Raw genomic sequence first — 18,624 nt, 5'->3', positions numbered from 1 at the left:
AGGAAACCAGCGGCTGAACAACAGCAGCACGTTTAAGCTTGATAAGCTGTTGTTACAATTTATTTAATATTACTTTCTACACCAGGATCTTTTTCTACGTAGCTGACGCTGGTAACTGTGCAGGGGCGGATCTAGCAAAGTTTAGCCAGGGGGGCCGATAGGGCATTAACAGGGAAAAGGGGGCACAAAGACATACTTTTCTTTCTTATTCTCATTTAAAATGTCTAGCTTTTAATAAATAATTATCTGACACCCAAAGTTTTAATTTGATGTAAAATGAATAGAAGTCAATTACTGTATATAGTGACTATTAAGTCTAATATATATACCCTAGTAAGCTATAGTACTTTTTCCTTTGGGAAGGTACCATCTGTGCAGTCTGCAATTTTGTTGAAGAAAGATGTTGAATCTATTTAATATTTCTTGAAAAATAATTGATTTCTGTGCATTTTTTTTCACACTGCATCAAATTAAGGTTGATTACGTCGATTAAGCATCATGAGGTGGAGCGTGAGGGGTGGTTCCCTATTTTTTATTTATTTATTTTTGTTGTTGCTGGGAGTTGGAACCCTATTAGTTAGGTTGCTTAATATTTACGCTAAGTACTCTTTAAAATACCAGAATAGGGAGGATGGTGTAGGTTTAAGTTTATTAGATTGATCAGTATTGCTGAACTATGAAATATTTTTTTTTGCATACAGGTATAACAGAATAGCTTTAGTGTAGTTGTTGTTTTAAACTTGAGTATGAACTTATACAAAATGCAGCAAGATATTTAAAAAAACAGTTTTGTTGATTAAAAAACACTATATCGGATTCATATCGGTATCGGCAGATATCCAAATTTATGATATCGGTATCGGACATAAAAAAGTGGTATCGTGCCATCTCTAGTAACTATACTACTAACTATAGTTAACTCTACGTAGTTACTTAGAGTTAAAATATTGTAAGTCAGTTACTAAAAGTAATTAATTACTTGAAAAGTAACTATTGCGTTACTTTAAAAAAAATGTTCAACCCTCTGGGGTCCAGGGTATAATTGGCCATTTTTAACTACTTTTGATTTGACCTCTATATTCCACCTTTAAAAACTATTTACTTTGCCTGTTTGGTATCATTCTTTTCAGCACAACCTCACGTGTCTGAATTTACAGTTATGTTTTCATTTTGACATACTGTATTAACACAATTGACCTAAAATCAGACAAAAAACAATATGAGTAGAAAAAGTTATATTTTTTACTGTTACAACCACAAACATGTTTAATAAATCATTAACTTGAAATCTAATAATTTTAATATTTTAATAATATTTTAATAATAATAATAATAATAATAATAATAATGGATTGCATTTATATAGCGCTTTTCGGGCCTTAAAGTGCTTTACAATGCCACTATTCATTCACTCTCACATTCACACACTGGTGGAGGCAACTACAGTTGTAGCCACAGCTGCCCTGGGGCAGACTGACAGAAGCGAGGCTGCCATATCGCACCATCGGCCCCTCTGGCCATCACCAGTAGGCGCTAGGTGAAGTGTCTTGCCCAAAGACACAATGACCGAGACTGTCCGAGCCGGGGCTCGAACCGGCAACCTTCCGGTTACAAGACGAACACCCTTAAAATCCTATACACAAGGTTTGCAAACAACCATTTTGTTATTTGTAACAATTTACCTTTTACCTTGATTTTTTAAAAATAACTATTTCAAACTATTTACAGAACAATCAGCTGTTCTGCATTAAATAAGATGCCACAAATTATTTGTGCCACTCCAAAAAAATAATTTCTGTCCACCATAAAGGAGAACATCACAGCCTGATACCTGCAGGTCTGACAGCAGCAGGTGTATCACTGCTGTTTCTACCTGGAGACACCGTTTACACTGTAATCTGCATTTGCTGGTTTTGTGGCAGCACCTGTAACAATTCCATTCAATTCAACTCTATTTATATAGTGCCAAATCACAACAGTCGCCTCAGGGCACTTAACATTCAGCAATTGCCTCATTGTTCTGACAGACAACATAAAACTATCCACTACACTACACACTAACTTTTTTTGTTCTTTTTTCCCCTACACACTAACTACACAACACAACATACTATGCACACACTCCAAATACGCTAAACGTCACAAATCTCTCACATCTCACACCGTCACTCCTAAAACTTCCCCCTCTTCCTAAACAACCAAATGTCATGTTGCTATATCATTTTTTTGATTGGTCGACATGGTTCATTTTTCCACCAACAGGAAAGGGATGATTTGGGTTTTTTTTGCTCATAAGCAGAGAGTGCTTGCTGTGCTGTCCTTAGACAGTAAAAGTGACGAAACTATTGAGGAAAAAAACGCTGCGTATATATTGTTTATCATGACTCTGGTTTTATGTGACCTATCAACACAATTTAAAAACTGGTATATGTCACCTTGTTGCTTTGTAATCTTGAAGTGGTCATGTGATTGGCTTACCATGAATACTTTATTCTTCCTCAGCCAAACAGCAGCACTCATGCGATTGTTTTGCCCCCTTAGCTCCAGGTGTTGTGCCAAAAAGTGATCGTCTGCCAGAAAGTGATCGCTGTCCGCGGGAGTGCATGCAGCTGCTTAACCCTTTAAAGCCGGTCAGAGTGGGCACACTCTGTTTTGCGTAACATAATATTCCAGAAACACGCTTTGCCGATCCGATCAGCTGTTTGTAACACTTCCTACTTTGGAATTGACATCAGCGTGAACTATCGCATATCCGCCATGACCTGCCCAAAACCGGAAGTGATGTCATTTTTGCAGAAATGTATTTTTTACCATCATGGCCTCATAACCCTATACTAGTGTTTTTTAAAGTTATGTTTGACTTTCTGACTTTCTGTGTTGTTTCTGGGATGCTTAGGACTCATATTGCACTGCTGGAAATAGTTTATTTTGATGTATATGCTGCTTTTTTGCAAATTTGCACTATAATATTTATTTTCGTTTTTCCTGCAGTGTATAGAAATTAGTGTATTTCAAAAATAAAACTATGAAGACACTCAAAATAAATTTCATGTGGTGGAAAACTATTTTGTGCATCTTTTTTGTATTTACAGTTTTGAGGGATAAGCCTCTTAAATTTCTCTAACTAGAAATATATGTTAAAAAACAAAAACGATTTTCAATTTTTTTTTAGTTTATTGCACTTTTTGCAATTTATGTAATTTCTATGCACTTAATGCATGCATATTATTAAAATTTAGGCTGTAATGGTTGTATTGATGTAGAGCAACTTGAAATGCTCCCAAAAATGGCTCCACAGCATGTAAAAATATAATATAAGCTGTGGCGGACTTGGTTCTATGGTAAGTCTTAAAGGGTTAAAGCTGTAGCGCCCAGATTACTTATAGCTACTTCCATGCAGCTGATATAAGATTGGTTGTTGAAAAATAGTAACGCAACCGCACCGAATCCAATTCAGGATTTTGATTTCCATCACACTTCCACTGGATGCCCAGCTGCACTCCTATTATGTGATTATCATCAACACAGAACTGGAGGATAAGGCCGCGGTTCTGGGGGTTGGGAAGCTCATCTTGTAACCAGAAGGTTGCCAGTAGGATCTCTCTGTCTTGGTCGTTGTGTTCTTGGAACACAAGACACTTCACCTACTGCCTACTGGTGTTGGCCAGTGGGGCCGATGGTGCTCAGTCTGTCCCAAGGCAACTGTGGCTACAACTGTAGCTTACCTCCACCAGTGTGTGAATGTGAGACTGAATGAATGGTGGGATTATAAAGGGTCTTTGAGGGTCTCGAAAAGCACTATATAAATGCAATCCATTATTATTATTAAGAGCATCTTTAGGCCTGACTGTGCTCATCCTTCCTCCAACCTCTCCTTACTAAAGATAACAACTACATCAGTATTAGCTCAATAACAATTTCTGCAATTCAATTGTGGACATTCATTTTTAAACCTTGTGTAAAACGATAAAACCTAAAAGTCTGAGTATTATTCTTTGTGCAAACAGCTCTTGCAGGTTCCCCCGGACTTAATAATTAAATAATAATAATGAAAATAACCTTTCCTTTGAGCAGCTGTTCAGGCTACTAAACTCATCCCAGAAATAACAAGTGACACCATTAATAGTGGAGCTACCTTTAACAGGTGAAACTGATTTGACCTATAAGGCTACTGCAGTTACTTCTTATCAGGTTTAGTAGGGAAGACATCTGGATGAGGTAGTTAGTAGTATGTAGTTAGTACCGGGCGACTCCCCTCCCCCACATCGGCACCAGAACCCTGTATTATCTACAGGGTAAGAATGCCTGTTTTATCAAACTATGGCTATTACTACTGTGATCATTTGCAGCCCAGTGTGCTGCTCTCTCTGCTGGGATGAACCACTGGAGCTCACCCAGTCATCCCTTTCTTTCTCTCAAGAAGAAGTGAAATAAATGTATTTATTATGTTACGAGTCTAATATTCTTTAAATCAAACTGTAATGAATAAATGAAGCAAGAAGATTTGGTGGCTCCAAGTGTTGTAGAAGAAAAGATAAACATCTCATTTTGAGAAATCAGCCTTTAAAATTAAGTACTGTGAATAAAAAACTAACAGCAAACCAATCGGTAGTCGCCAATTACTTTTGAAAGTAATTCAGAGTCCAATTATCCACTCAAATGTAAATAAAAGTTCACTTGACAGCTGTATAAAGGTTACCTGTTTATACAATAATATAAGTCACATTTCAAATGATCATCTGTGGAAAAGTTTGAATCCTGACCTGAGAGTTTCCACTGCACACTGTGAACTCTTTAGTCCAGCGGACAGAAGCTTCACTCCTGAATCCTGCAGGTCAGAGTTACTCAGGTCCAGCTCTCTCAGACTGGAGGACTGGGAGCTGAGGACTGAGGACAGAGCTTCACAGCTTCTCTCTGACAGGTTACAGCCACTCAGTCTGAAAAATAAAAGACAGTCATACAACAAATACTCATGTTGAGTTTGTTAATACATTTCACAACATTAAATCTTGACTTTCTATTTTTAGAGGAAACATAAACATACTAAGAAACAACATCATATGTATGAACTTAAATAATTGAATAATTCTAACAACAAACTGTTTTCTGATCTGACCTCAGAGTATTCAGTTTACAGTTTAAACGTTGTAGTCCAGCAGACAGAAGCTTCACTCCTGAATCCTGTAGCTTTCTGATACTCAGGTCCAGCTCTGTCAGACTAGAGGACTGCGAGCTGAGAACTGAGGACAGAGCTTCACAGTTTTCCTCTGAGAGTTCACAGATGTTAAGTCTGAAGATAAAAACATGAATAAAGATTGTTGTTAAAGTGTAATCAGGGTGCAATAGCTTATTGTCTTGTGCTGAGCAGGTTAGTATAAGTTCACTTTAACTTATAAATGAATAAAAATGCTATGGAACAAGGATAACTGGATAAAGTTTACCTTTACTGGTTAAATTATTGATTATTTTTGTTAGTTGATATAAACAAAACCAAACATCAAACATATAAACAAACAGAACTAAACAGAATACAAATTGATCTGACCTCAGAATATTCAGTTTGGCGTGTGGACTCTCCACTGCAGCAGACAGAAGCTTTACTGCTGAAGCTTTCAGGCTGTTGGTACTCAGGTCCAGCTCTCTCAGACTACAGGACTGGGAGCTGACCACTGACAACAAATTTTCACAGCCTTCCTCTGAGATGTTACAGCTGCTCAGTCTGGGAGAGAAAGGGAAAAAACAAAACAAAAAATATATGTGATCAAATGAAATTTGTTTATATGTTAAACCTTTTAAAAAAAACAAAAAAAACCAACCTATGACACTATGAGTGCTACCAGTCCAGTGCACACGATTGGTACCTTGATGGTACCTTGCTCAGGGGTACCATCAAGGTAGCTGTTCGGTGGATTCGACCCCTGACCTTATGATCATGGGGCGACCACTCTACCTACTGAGCTAATAATTCTGTGTACACTATCATACAATATTAACTAAAACAATTATTTTAGAAAATCTTACTAATTCAGTAATTGTTATGCTATTTAACTGTGAGTAACACTGGATTTTAAACACTAGCTGTATAAAACTCCTCCTGTTAAAGGTGTGTATAAAGGAGATGAGCTGAAATGCAGACTTCATGGAGAATGTTTGCTGTCAGGATATATCAAAGACAAAGCAGAGATCCATCCAGTCTCTTCCACTAAGCCCACAGAGGGAAAGACAACCATTCTCACACACACACCTGCATGAAGTTTAGATCACCAGGTAATCTAACTGCATGTCTGTGGACAGTGGGAAGAAACTGTAGAGGACCCAGAGAGAACCCACTGTAATTCTGTGGGAACACTGGTTATGGAAGCCTTACAGTTAGATATGAATACTGTCAAGAAACAGGACCTGAGTGGCAATTTCAATTATGAAGCCCAAGTTCTCCTCCTTGAATCGCTACCTTATCGTGGTGGAGGGGTTTGTGTGTCCCAGGGATCCCAGGGGCTATGTTGTCTGGGGGCTTTTGCCCCCTGGTAGGGTCTCCCATGGCAAATTGGTCCTGGGTGAGGGACCAGACAAAGAGCGATTCAGAAGACCCTTATGAAAAGGATATCGAGAGAACAGTTTACCCTCCCCGGGATAGGGTTACCAGGGCCCCCCCCTGGAAGGTGCTCCACCTGGAGACTCTGTTGTCCTGCTGGGAGACTTCAATGCTCACGTGGGTAACGACAGCGAGACCTGGAGGGGCGTGATTGGGAGGAACGGTCTGAACCCGAGCGGTGCTTTGTTATTGGACTTCTGTGCTAATCACAGTTTGGCCATAATGAACACCCTGTTCGAACATAAGAGTGTCCCATAAGTGCACGTGGCACCAGGACGCTCTAGGCCGTAGGTCGATGATCGATTTTGTAATCGTATCACCAGACCTGCGACCATATGTTCTGGACACTCGGGTAAAGAGAGGGGCTGAGCTGTCAACTGATCACCACCTGGTGGTGAGTTGGATCAGGTGGCGGGGGAGGACGCTGGACAGACCTGGTGCACCTAAACGCGTAGTGAGGGAGTGCTGGGAACGTCTAGCAGAGGCCCCAGTCCGCGAGATCTTCAACGCACACCTCCGGCAGAGCTTCAACAGCATTCCGAGGGAGACTGGGGACATTGAGTCCGAATGGACCATGTTCAGCGTCTCCATTGCCAAAGCTGCTGCATTGAGCTGCGGCCGCAAGGTGGTTGGTACCTGCCGTGGTGGTAATCCCCGAACCAAATGGTGGACACCAGAGGTGAAGGGAGCCACCAGGCTGAAGAAGGAGTCCTATCGGGCTTGGTTAGCCTGTGGGACTCCGGAGGCAGCCGACAGATCCGGTCCCCATCTTTAAGAAGGGGGACCGGAGGGTGTGTTCCAACTACAGGGGGATCACACTCCTCAGCCTCCCTGGGAAAGTCTATGCCAGGGTGCTGGAAAGGAGAGTTCGTCCGCTAGTCGAATCTCGGATACAGGAGGAACAATGCGGTTTTCGTCCTGGTCGCGGAACACTGGACCAGCTCTTTATCCTCTCGAGGATACTTGAGGGTGCATGGGAGTTTGCCCAACCAGTCTACATGTGTTTTGTGGACTTGGAGAAGGCATTCGACCATGTCCCTCGGGGTGTCCTGTGGGAGGTGTTGCGGGAGTATGGGGTGTCTGGCCCATTGCTACGGGCCATTCGATCCCTATACAACCGTTGCAAGAGCTTGGTTCGCATTGCCGGCAATAAGTCGGACTCGTTCCCGGTGGGTGATGGGCTCCGCCAGGGCTGCCCTTTGTCTCCGGTTCTGTTCATAATTTTTATGGGCAGGATTTCTAGGCGCAGCCAAGTGGCGGAGGGCTTTCGCTTTGGTGGCCTCAGAATCTCATCTCTGATTTTTGCGGATGATGTGGTTCTGTTGGCTTCATCGGGTGAGGGCCTCCAGCTCGCACTGGAACGGTTCGCAGCCGAGTGTGAAGCAGCGGGAATGAGGATCAGCACCTCCAAATCTGAGGCCATGGTTCTCAGCCGGAAAAGGGTGGAGTGCCCACTCTGGGTCAGGGATGAGTTCCTGCCCCAAGTGGAGGAGTTCAAGTATCTCGGGGTCTTGTTCGCGAGTGATGGGAGAAGGGAGCCGGAGATCGACAGACGGATTGGGGCTGCAGCTGCAGTAATGCGGACGCTGCACCGGTCCGTCGTGGTGAAGAGGGAGCTGAGTGTAAAAGCAAAGCTCTCAATTTACCGGTCGATCTACGTCCCTACCCTCACCTATGGCCACGAGCTGTGGGTAGTGACCGAAAGAACGAGATCGCGGATACAAGCGGCAGAAATGAGCTTCCTCCGAAGGCTGGCTGGCCTCTCCCTTAGAGATAGGGTGGGAAGTTCGGCCATCCGGGAGGGGCACAGAGTAGAGCCGCTGCTGCTCCACATCGAAAGGAGCCAGCTGAGGTGGTTCAGGCATCTGACAAGGATACCCCCTGGGCGCCTCCTGGGTGAGGTGTTCCAGGCATGTCCCACCAGGAGGAGGCCCCGGGGCAGACCCAGGACACGCTGGAGAGATTATATCTCTCGGCTGGCCTGGGAACGCCTTGGTATTCCCCCGGATAAGCTGGAGGAGGGGGCTGGGGAGAGGGAGGTCTGGGCCTCTTTGCTTAGGCTGCTGCCCCCGCGACCCGGCCTCAGATAAAGCGGATGAAGATGGATGGATGGATGGAAGCCCAAGTTTTCCCTCCATCCTGGATGAAAACAGGACAGTCACAGCAGAGATTTATAATAAAAAAGGGAGAGTGTGCACTGAAAATGAGATAAAAAACAAACTGCTGGATTTGGAGACGTGAACAAGCTGACGATAATAAACCTGTCAGAGGGGCTGAAGGATCAGAGCTCATGTTCTTATTGGCTGGGCCTGGATTGTACTTTGATAAGAGATATAGACAAAAATGTGTCAGAAATACTGACACGGCCTGCTGGACTGAAAAAATATTTACTGAGTGAATGATAATCATTTAATTCACTATTTTTATGTTTTTTAACTGTTCTTTGAACTCAGCATTTCTGATTTATTTCCCATGGTTTTAAGATTTTTATCGATTATAAGATTTTAAGCAATGAGTTCATGTTTACTTACAGAGCTTTATTGGAGGCTTTGACCACTGGCAGCAGCCTCAGAAGAGCCTCCTCTGAAGCAGAATATTTCTTAAAGTCAAACTCATCCAGATCTTCTTCTGATGACAGTAACATGAAGGTCAGAGCTGAGCACTGAGCAGGAGACAGTTTACCTGTGGAGAGACTTCCTGAAGTCCTGTATTGTTGGATCTCCTCCACTAGAGAACGATCATTCAGTTCATTCAGACAGTGGATCAGATTGATGCTTTTCTCTGCAGACAGATTCTTACTGAGCTTCTTCTTGATGTACTGGACTGTTTCCTGATTGGTCTGTGAGCTACTTCCTGTCTGTGTCAGCAGACCTCGTAGGAGAGTCTGATTGGTCTGCAGTGAAAGACCCAGGAGAAAACGGAGGAACAAGTCCAGGTGTCCATTTGGACTCTGTAAGGCCTTGTTCACAGCACTCTGGTGAAAAGATTCTTTTTGGTTTAAAAAGCTAAAACTCTTGGAGGTTATTTGTTTCTGTTCAAGAAGATTTTTTCCAGAGTTGCTGAAGGTCAGATGGACATGAAGAGCAGCCAGAAACTCCTGAACACTCAGATGAACAAAGAAGAACACCTTCTTCTGGTACAGTTTTCTCTCCTCTTTAAAGATCTGTGTGAACACTCCTGAGTACACTGAGGCTGCTCTGATATCGATGCCACACTCTGTCAGGTCTGATTCATAGAAGATCAGGTTTCCTTTCTGCAGCTGATCAAAAGCCAGTTTCCCCAGAGACTCCATCATCTTCCTGCTCTCTGGACTCCAGTGTGGATCTGTCTCAGCTCCTCCATCATACTTGACCTTCTTCACTTTGGCCTGAACCACCAGGAAGTGGATGTACATCTCAGTCAGGGTCTTGGGCAGCTGTCCTCCCTCTCTGGTTTCCAGCACATCCTCCAGAACTGTAGCAGTGATCCAGCAGAAGACTGGGATGTGACACATGATGTGGAGGCTTCGTGATGTCTTGATGTGGGAGATGATGCTGCTGGCCTGCTCCTCATCTCTGAACCTCTTCCTGAAGTACTCCTCCTTCTGTGGGTCAGTGAACCCTCTGACCTCTGTCACCATGCCAACACAGTCAGGAGGGATCTGATTGGCTGCTGCAGGTCGTGTGGTTATCCAGAGGCGAGCAGAGGGAAGCAGTTTCCCCCTGATGAGGTTTATCAGCAGCACATCCACTGAGGTGGACTTTCTAGGGTCAGTTAGGATTGTAGTTTTGTGGAAGTCCAGAGGAAGTCGACACTCATCCAGACCATCAAAGATGAACATAACCTGGAAGTCTTCAAAGCTGCAGATTCCTGCTTCTTTGGTTTCAGTAAAGAAGTGATGAACAAGTCCCACCAAGCTGAACTTTTCCTCTTTCAGCACATTCAGCTCTCTGAAAGTGAATGGAAATATGAACTGGATGTCCTGGTTGGCTTTGTCTTCAGCCCAGTCCAGGCTGTATTTCTGTGTTAAGACTGTTTTCCCAATGCCAGCCACTCCCTTTGTCAGCACTGTTCTGATTGGTTCATCTCTTCCAGGTGAGGCTTTAAAGATGTCTTCTTGTCTGATGGTTGTTTCTGGTCTGTCTGGTTTCCTGGATGCTGTTTCAATCTGTCTGACCTCATGTTCATCATTGACCTCTGCAGTCCCTCCCTCTGTGATGTAGAGCTCTGTGTAGATCTGATTCAGGAGGGTTGGGTTTCCTGCTTTAGCGATGCCCTCAAACACACACTGGAACTTCTTCTTCAGCTTAGACTTAAGGTTACGATGACAAACAGCAGCTGGAAGTTCTGAATAATAATAATAAAAATACAACTTTAACAATCATATTTTACAAAATGCTAATGACAATTTCTGACCCACTGAGAAATGACTGAACACACTGGTGTCACAAGTCTCTCATTTATCCAGCAGCTTAAATCTTTAGATAAATCCTCTTACGTCTCTGCAGACGGTCAGCCAGCTCCTCCTGCTTCATTCTCCTCAGGAAGTCCACTGTGATCTTCACAAATGCCTCTCTGCTGTTTCTCCTCTGCTCATCATCCTCCCTCTGAAACTCCAAGCACTGGGGCTTATTTGGATTCAGAGCCTTCTGGATCTTCTTCAGCTCGTTCTTCACAAAAGTGATGATGTTGTCCTCCAGCAGCTGGAACAGAATACTTTATGAATGACCCACCACTCTGAACTTTAGTCCACACAACATCCACTTCTTTACGATCAAGGGGCATATCATCCGCGAACTCTTTACCAATTATAGGTTTGACTTTATCTGATTAACTGAGACTTTGTCCACAACTCCATGATCCCAAAGCGTTGATTCTGTTCATATGAATGCAGCGATTTCAGTGGGAGAAACATTTCACTGGTGTTCAGAGCTGAACTACCAACAGGTTGATGATCAAAGCCAGAAACTTGGAGATGTTTCAGGTGACTGAGTTGATCGTACAGACAACTGGTCTTAAAGGTTCACTCTGTTTACGCATACAGATCAGTATTTAAGGTTTGACTCTCATCATCCACTGGAGCACAAACTGGGCGTCATCAGGACGCTACAACACAGAACAAACACCATCCCCACAGACACAGCAGCCAGCGAAGCAGAAGAACTTCACATCAAGAAGGTCCTGAGTAAATGTGAACGCTGGTTTGAGGGCGGAGTCAAGGAGGCCATTTATGTGAAAAGGAAAGACCATCTCTGAATGGAGGAGGGGCCTAAGGGTACAACTGTCACCATCTTACATGCTGTGATTGCAGCCATTCCCCAGCTCTCTGTGAACTGGACTCATGACCATTGATCAACAACCATTGATCAATGGTCCTGACAATATGCGTACCAATGATCAATGAACTGACCTCCCAGCCCATTGTTCCTTCAGTGGGCTGGTTTCAGTCATACAAATGTCCTGTTTATGAGATTGAAACCTGCAGTCAGCTGAGACTGAAGAAGTCACCTGATGATGATGAAACGTTTCTCCCACTGAAAACATCCAGATGAACAGAATCAAGCTTTTTGGGATTTACGTACCTGGATGATTGAGCATCAAGACACAACTCTGTGACTTTTCTCAGATGAATAAATCCTCTCCTCCAGCTTTGTTTACATCTACCAGCCCTGTGGCGCTGCCCAGGGAAATAATCTATGTGAGAGGTGGAAAGTCATACAGGTGTCTGCTCCTGCCTTCAGTTATTTTATCTACTGTGTGTCAACTGGCTGAACCTCCTCCAACTGTCTACTGTCTCCCTAAACTCAACAATGACTTAGTGATCTATCCATTCTCTGACCAAACACATCCTGCTGCAGGAGGTTAACATAGCAGCCAATGATGATCCCACTCACTGTGAACAACACATTTGGACCTGATTTGCTGCTCTGGTTTACACGTGAACTTCCACTGCTGCTGTCACCAACTTGAGAGGCTCTACAGAAAAACTGGACTTGTCCATAAAAATCATAAACTACATTACAAGGACAGCATTGCTCAATCAACTCTAATTACTACTGACATGTTATCTCTTCTAACTAACACTCAAACTTGCTGCTTTCAGTGAGAAGTCAAATGTCTGAATATGAGCTGGAAGCCGCTGAGAGTCCTCCTCCTTCCCGTGGGGTTTACTTTCTCTACTACTTTCAATATAAACACGCCCCTTTCATGCACCTGCAGAGGGCCACCAGCAGATGGAGCTGTCTTAAACAAATCCACTTGGATAGTTAGCTGTAGATGATTTTCTCAGTATGATTGTAGGACTTTGAGTTATTCTTCAGATTTATTTAAACTCCTATATTGTGCACAAGTGTTGAGCGACCCATAATTTCTCTGTACTTTTCATAAGAGCAGCCAGACTTTCAGCTAGTTTTTGTTTTTTAAGAGCTCAAAGTTATTGAAGAAACAGTTATTCAGCTTCATTCCCACTGATCTCGACTACAAACTGTTTCACTTTGGTTTCTGTTTAAAGCCTCGATGTTTAAAACGTTTCCCTGTGATCACATTTGCACCGTCTGATTTCAAAGTTTGTTTTCTTTTGGTCGTTTAGTCCACAGAGTCCTTGGTGTTCTGAAAGGGACCTATAAATAAATGCATTATTATTAATATTAATAATAAAGTAGTTGTTGTACATGTACAGACCATAAATATGGAGTCCAGCTGTGTTTGATGCTGCTGGGCAGACTGACCACTGGGAACCTCTGAGCTCTGCTGCTCCACTCTGTGGAAGAACCATGAAGGATTAGATCAACACAGGATAAAGATCCAGGAGTTTCTGCTCAAATAACTTCATCTGAATCAAGTCTGTCAAGTTTTAGACTCTCAGATTCTGAAGATATATTTTCTGTTTTCTATGAACTTTCTTTCATCAGTGATGGAAGTGATGATGCTGCAGAAGCTCAGAGGAAACTTTGAGAAAACTGTGATGAACCATCAACTAATGCTCTCAGGAGGCCAAAGGTCCCTGAATGTAACTGTGCAGTAGATTCATCGAGTGTTTGAAACCTGACCACTTCCATATGTTTTCATTCTAACACAAGAAGTCCTTTTCTCATTGCTTTGATTTGAGTTTTCATTTGAGTTTTCTGAGTCTCGTATTTGGAGTCGAGTCTAATCAATGATCTGACAGAAGAACATTAAAAAGGAGTTACCAGTGCTGTCAAAATTAACATGTAGGGTTAGGGTTAGGGTTCATCTGTTATCATGATTAACATGATAAAAACCTTTAACACGACACATCTGGAGAGCAGAACGACTCAAAATCCCTGAAATGTTTCTATCAACGCACTTCGAGCAGTTTGTCCGAGTAGAGTTACCTTTGCACACGTGCAGATGTGCAGCACATCTGTTAGTGACGGCAGCTGAACCAATCAGCTCAATATGGAAGATGACAAACACACACTGACCTCTCGATGGAAAGTTTGAGTATTAAAAAAATAAGAAGACGGACCAGCCGACCAACATGAAGGATTCTGCACATCGTGACAGAAGGAATTTTCTTTTCACCGAAGCACTTCCAGCTTAAAATATCACAACGATGCAAAGCACTGATGACACAACTGCCAAGTGGACAAACTGCAGACCTGTTAGTGTTGTTAATGACATAGTTTTGGTTCCTCGTGTCAAAGACTTGAAGAAGAGTGACAGAGAGTGTTAGACTGCTGCAGGATCAGTGCCACCTCCACAGACCTGTGAAGAAAATGATTGTTTGACAGATGGGCTCAGATTCAGGATCAGCTGAGGAGTTTGTGGCTGACAGAATCCTGCAGGTACAGAGCAGAGCCCATCATTAGCATGCAGGACTGTCCCTGGGGGGGTCGGCTCATTCAGGAGGTTAATCAATGTTTACATGTTCAATAAACATGTTAAGTGTGTAAATTTGCCCTTTTCTCTCGAGTCTGTTTGCTCATGAAATGAACTTTGATTCGTTTACATTAAAAATGATGTTTAATGGTGATTAATCCAAATTAATCCACAGTAACCCTGTGATGAGTCTGATTAAACATTTTCATTAACAGCAGTAATATAGATTATATATTATTATATATTAGTGCACACTTAGCTTTTAGTATATATGTTTGTTACAAAGTTGTATTTACAGCAGAGAAGCTGAGTTAAAGACTGAAAACTATTCAAAGTCTCTTTGAATTGAAGCGTTTAACATTCTTTGTGTTTATTCTGCATTGACTTCATTATATGGTGTAAACGTCTGTTACAGGCTTAAATATAAAGTTGGAAAAATGTAACTGCAGCTCTTGATCAAGTAATTGTGATTAATCAGGATTAATGACAGAAGATTGTGTCATTAATTAGTCATTTTTAATCTACTGACAGCACTAGTGTTCACTCTGGTGCCTCCAACTGTTTTACGCCCTTTCAACACCTTCGTGGTCAAAAGTGTACACGCACAAAATCTACAATAAAACCCTCACGCAGCAATAGGACAGACACACAATCCATTTATCTCTGTGTCTCAAACACACACACGTGTATTCAAAGCCTCGATTTGTTCATATTTCATCTGTTGTGTTTTTATCTTCAGCGTTTTCAGTGTTGCTGCATTTACACCAAAAATGTTTCCATTGATGAATCAGATTGATTTGAATGTGTTTCATCCATACAAATCCCTCCCTGGTGGTCACATGACTCTATAACATAACAGGAGTCATGTGACAAGAGTTTCATGCTGTAAAATGTCAAAATGGTTGAATGTGGTGGAGTAAAAATGTGAGATAACAACTACTTTTCTTCAATATGAAATGTTTGCAGGGCCTGACAGGAAGTGGACAGACGCTCTGATCACTTCCTGTTTGCTGAAGTGGGTTTTCAGTTGTTTAGAAACCAAAGGCTTGTTTTAAAAGACAGTTTAAATGGGACTGAGGGAACGACGTGTTTGTAGTTTATATCCAACAACATCGAGCAGTTTAATCAAAGAGTTCATGTTGCTAACAGCTCACCTCTCTGCAGCAGACGCAGGCTGGGATTTAAAATAAATGGGACGATCTTTAGACGCGTCACTCTGTAAGGACACAGAGCTGGGTCGAGGTCCAGGCTGGTTCCTGTGAATAATGATGCAGCAGTGATGTGAGTGCTGAGCTGTGACATGGAGAAGAGTCATGGACAGTTAGAGATGGTCATCTCACCTCTGAGCTTTGGTCTGGCTCTCATGTTCCCCACACAGAGTGCTTTTAGAGGGAGGGACTCCCTCCTCTCTGTCCTCACACTGATCCATGCTGCTCAATTCAGCTCACACACACTTTCTACCTGCAGAGGAAACACAAATCATTCATGTGCACATCAGCTGAAATCCTCCTTCCATCATGTGTGCTGTCCAAATATCAGCTGCTTCTTTCCTGCTTCATCTCAGTGTCAGCTGGATGCAGTCAGACAGCAGTGTGAGGCAGAGGAAGCTGCCATCAGCTGCTCTGCTATCAGTCCACTAGATGGAGCCTGAAGCACACACGATGCATTCACTGACACACACTGCTTCACTGTGACTGGAAGCTTCAGTCAGTCCAACACGTGTGAACAACATTTTAAACATTTCAGCTGATCCAGGATTCAAAGAGGATCAGCAGAGTTAAAGCTTCACACTAATTCTTCCTGCTGAGTTTGCAGAGAACTGCACACACACTGATTCACTGCTAATGAGAAGCTTCTTCCATCCAGTAATTCATCATCCATCAGCTCTGCTGCTGCTCTCAGTCCTGGACTCTGATCACAAACTAAAAGCAGCTTTTTAACTCGTGTCTGTAAGAACTCTTAGTGTTAGCTTAGTGTTAGCTTAGCTTTAGCTTAGTGTTAGCTTAGCGTTAGCTTAGTGTTAGCATGCTGTGTGCTAGCTTAGCGTCAGAGCTCTGCAGGTGTCTCGTGTGTAAATATTAATCACAGTGACAGTAAAGGAGGTAAAGGGCTGTGACGTCATCACGTACGCTGCGTCCTCTGTGGGCTCTGAGTGAACTCAAAGTACAAACTACAAGTACACAAACACGAACGTAGCTCAGAGTGGCGGACACACTCGGCCTCGTTGGTCCAGCTGTGAGTCCGTTACCGTGAACTATGGAGCGGCAGATTTGTGCTGAACTAAGCTGCACACAGCTGATGTTAGCCAGGAAACATTACACACTGACTTTAATGGAGAGACCGGAAATACAAACACACACAGTTTGTTGTGTGAAGAAATCAAACACGAGCTGAACAAACAGTAAAGTTCCTAAAGACAAACTGTTAAAGGAGGAAACAAAGCAAACTTACAGTTTCTTCACACACCAACAACAAGCTCCACTCCACACCTGGACACTAAACACGGACACACAGGTGAGCTGCTTCCTGGAAGGAGGCGGGGCTCCACCTGAAACTCAGCACAGGTGGGAGGGGCTCAGCTCTGTGTGTGCTGATGTGTTAACTTTAAAAATATGCCGTCTGACTGCTCAGACTGAGTCAGAGTAAAGTTCACATGCTGACGTGTGGAGACATGAAACCTTGTTGTAGCTGCAGGTGTGAACACACTGATCCCAGATCAGCTCTGCTGTATTTGTAACATGAACATTTCTGCTGCAAAGCTTCAAATGTTCAGCATGTTTCTCTGTTTCCAGTCTATAGATCCAGTCACACTTTCTACCTTCACCTGTACAGTAAAGACTGAGAGCAGAGCTGAAAGCAAGCGTCCAATCAGTGAGCAGCATCAACACCTGAGCTTCATTCAGACTCTGTTATTGAAGATGTTGTTGGTACAAAGTTCATCTGCTGCTCACATGAATCCATGAAAGATTTATTTCACTTAATGTTTCTTCAAAGCTCATTTCAACCTGTTGAAGTCATGAATGAAAGTGCAGACTGAGAGTGGATCACATGATGTTTGAGGTGTGTCATGTGACATGTTCAGTATTGTCACACATGTCTAGATTGTCCCTGATATCATAACTGCTCAAACACTGATGATTATATTTGAAGAATTATTCCTGATGGCAGCAAAGTTTGAATGGAGCTCTCTGTCTGTGCTGATTTGTCGCCCTCTGGAGGTCAAAGCACAAACTGCATGATGTCACTGTAACCACCACAGTGACAGGAAGTGTTTTTATGACTGAAACACTGAAATGATGCTAACGGCTGTCGTTAGGCTCACTGACAGCAGTGCTGATGTGTTCATGTCAAACACTGGCTCAGGTCAGACTCCTTCATCCTTCTCCAGCGTGAGGCCGCCCTCAGACCCACAGGAGCTCTGACCTTTGACCTCCTGACCCTAACCATTTTAGTCTTGTTGCATCTTTAAATGCAAATCCTGTGAAATGGTCAGGGGCGGCTCTAGAGAAATTTTCTTAGGGTGGCAAAATCAAAGCCTTTTTCCCCCAAACACATATGCAGGTGGTTACATGTGGTTAAAATGATTCAAATGCAGTAAGTATGCACGTTTTTCATATAAATATAGTCTATAACTTAATTATTGTCTGTACCCACATGATTACACACTTTAGTTACATGAAACATGTGAGTTTTGATGTTATGTACTGTACAGCCTGTATATTAAATACATATGTAGCCCAATAAGTATAAACTCCAGAAAGCTACACAACATGGGGCGCTTCATTTACAAACACAAGTCTAACTTAAGTTTCACTGTTTTTGTTAGAAAACAGTCACATTGTTACAGCTTAAATGACACAAAATGTCAGAAATCTGCACTGTCATGAACAAACATGTAAACCTCATTTTTCATGATTTGTTGGATTCACCCTCTGAGGTCTGAAATACAACCGGACATTTGTGACTCCTTTGAGTTTACGTTTGTGTTTCACCCTCAGATTGTTTCATTTTATTTTTTCCTCCTCTTGCTTTGTTTGGTATCTTTTCAGCTCAACTGAATTTAGTTGTTTTTTCACTGACATACTGCATTAGTATTACTATTACTATTAATGTAACTATTACTGATCTGAAATCACACAAAGAACCTAAAATCCTAGCAGTATTTTTTACTGTAAAAAAACCACAGACGTGTTGGGTAAATGTTTATAACT

At 42.5% G+C, this 18,624-nt stretch overlaps 1 protein-coding gene across 1 annotated transcript; it reads right to left on the bottom strand.

Moving 5' to 3' along the window:
• Window positions 1-5,258: 5,258 nt before the first annotated feature.
• On the bottom strand, window positions 5,259-16,904 carry LOC147331857 (protein NLRC3-like). The gene is made up of 7 exons (XM_086288163.1): window positions 16,865-16,904; window positions 15,754-15,874; window positions 15,568-15,669; window positions 13,253-13,331; window positions 11,070-11,274; window positions 9,124-10,918; window positions 5,259-5,719 (listed from the first exon to the last, which is right to left on the bottom strand). Exons 2-7 carry the CDS (start codon window positions 15,840-15,842, stop codon window positions 5,410-5,412), a joined length of 2,580 nt encoding a protein of 859 aa, XP_086144289.1. The 5' UTR covers window positions 15,843-15,874; window positions 16,865-16,904; the 3' UTR covers window positions 5,259-5,409.
• Between the last annotated feature and the right edge of the window lie 1,720 nt (window positions 16,905-18,624).

The sequence above is a fragment of the Aulonocara sp. 'chitande type north' Nkhata Bay genome, linkage group LG4 (genome assembly GCF_057382095.1).
Source record: "Aulonocara sp. 'chitande type north' Nkhata Bay isolate Kocher_YH1m ecotype deep benthic linkage group LG4, A_spYH_male_GT1.1, whole genome shotgun sequence".
Classification (NCBI taxonomy): domain Eukaryota; kingdom Metazoa; phylum Chordata; class Actinopteri; order Cichliformes; family Cichlidae; genus Aulonocara; species Aulonocara sp. 'chitande type north' Nkhata Bay.
The sequence above is the reverse complement of the archived record's forward strand: the minus strand, read 5'-3'. Positions and strand labels throughout refer to the sequence as shown.

Bases quoted from the DNA above. Each gene is read 5' to 3' on its own strand.
- LOC147331857 (XM_086288163.1), bottom strand. From the start codon at position 15,842: ATGGATCAGTGTGAGGACAGAGAGGAGGGAGTCCCTCCCTCTAAAAGC. The intron at 13,332-15,567 runs GTGAGCTGTTAG...GTTCTTCCACAG, and splicing joins CCTGCGTCTGCTGCAGAGAG to AGTGGAGCAGCAGAGCTCAG. The intron at 11,275-13,252 runs GTCTGTACATGT...ATTCTGTTCCAG, and splicing joins AGCTGGACTCCATATTTATG to CTGCTGGAGGACAACATCAT.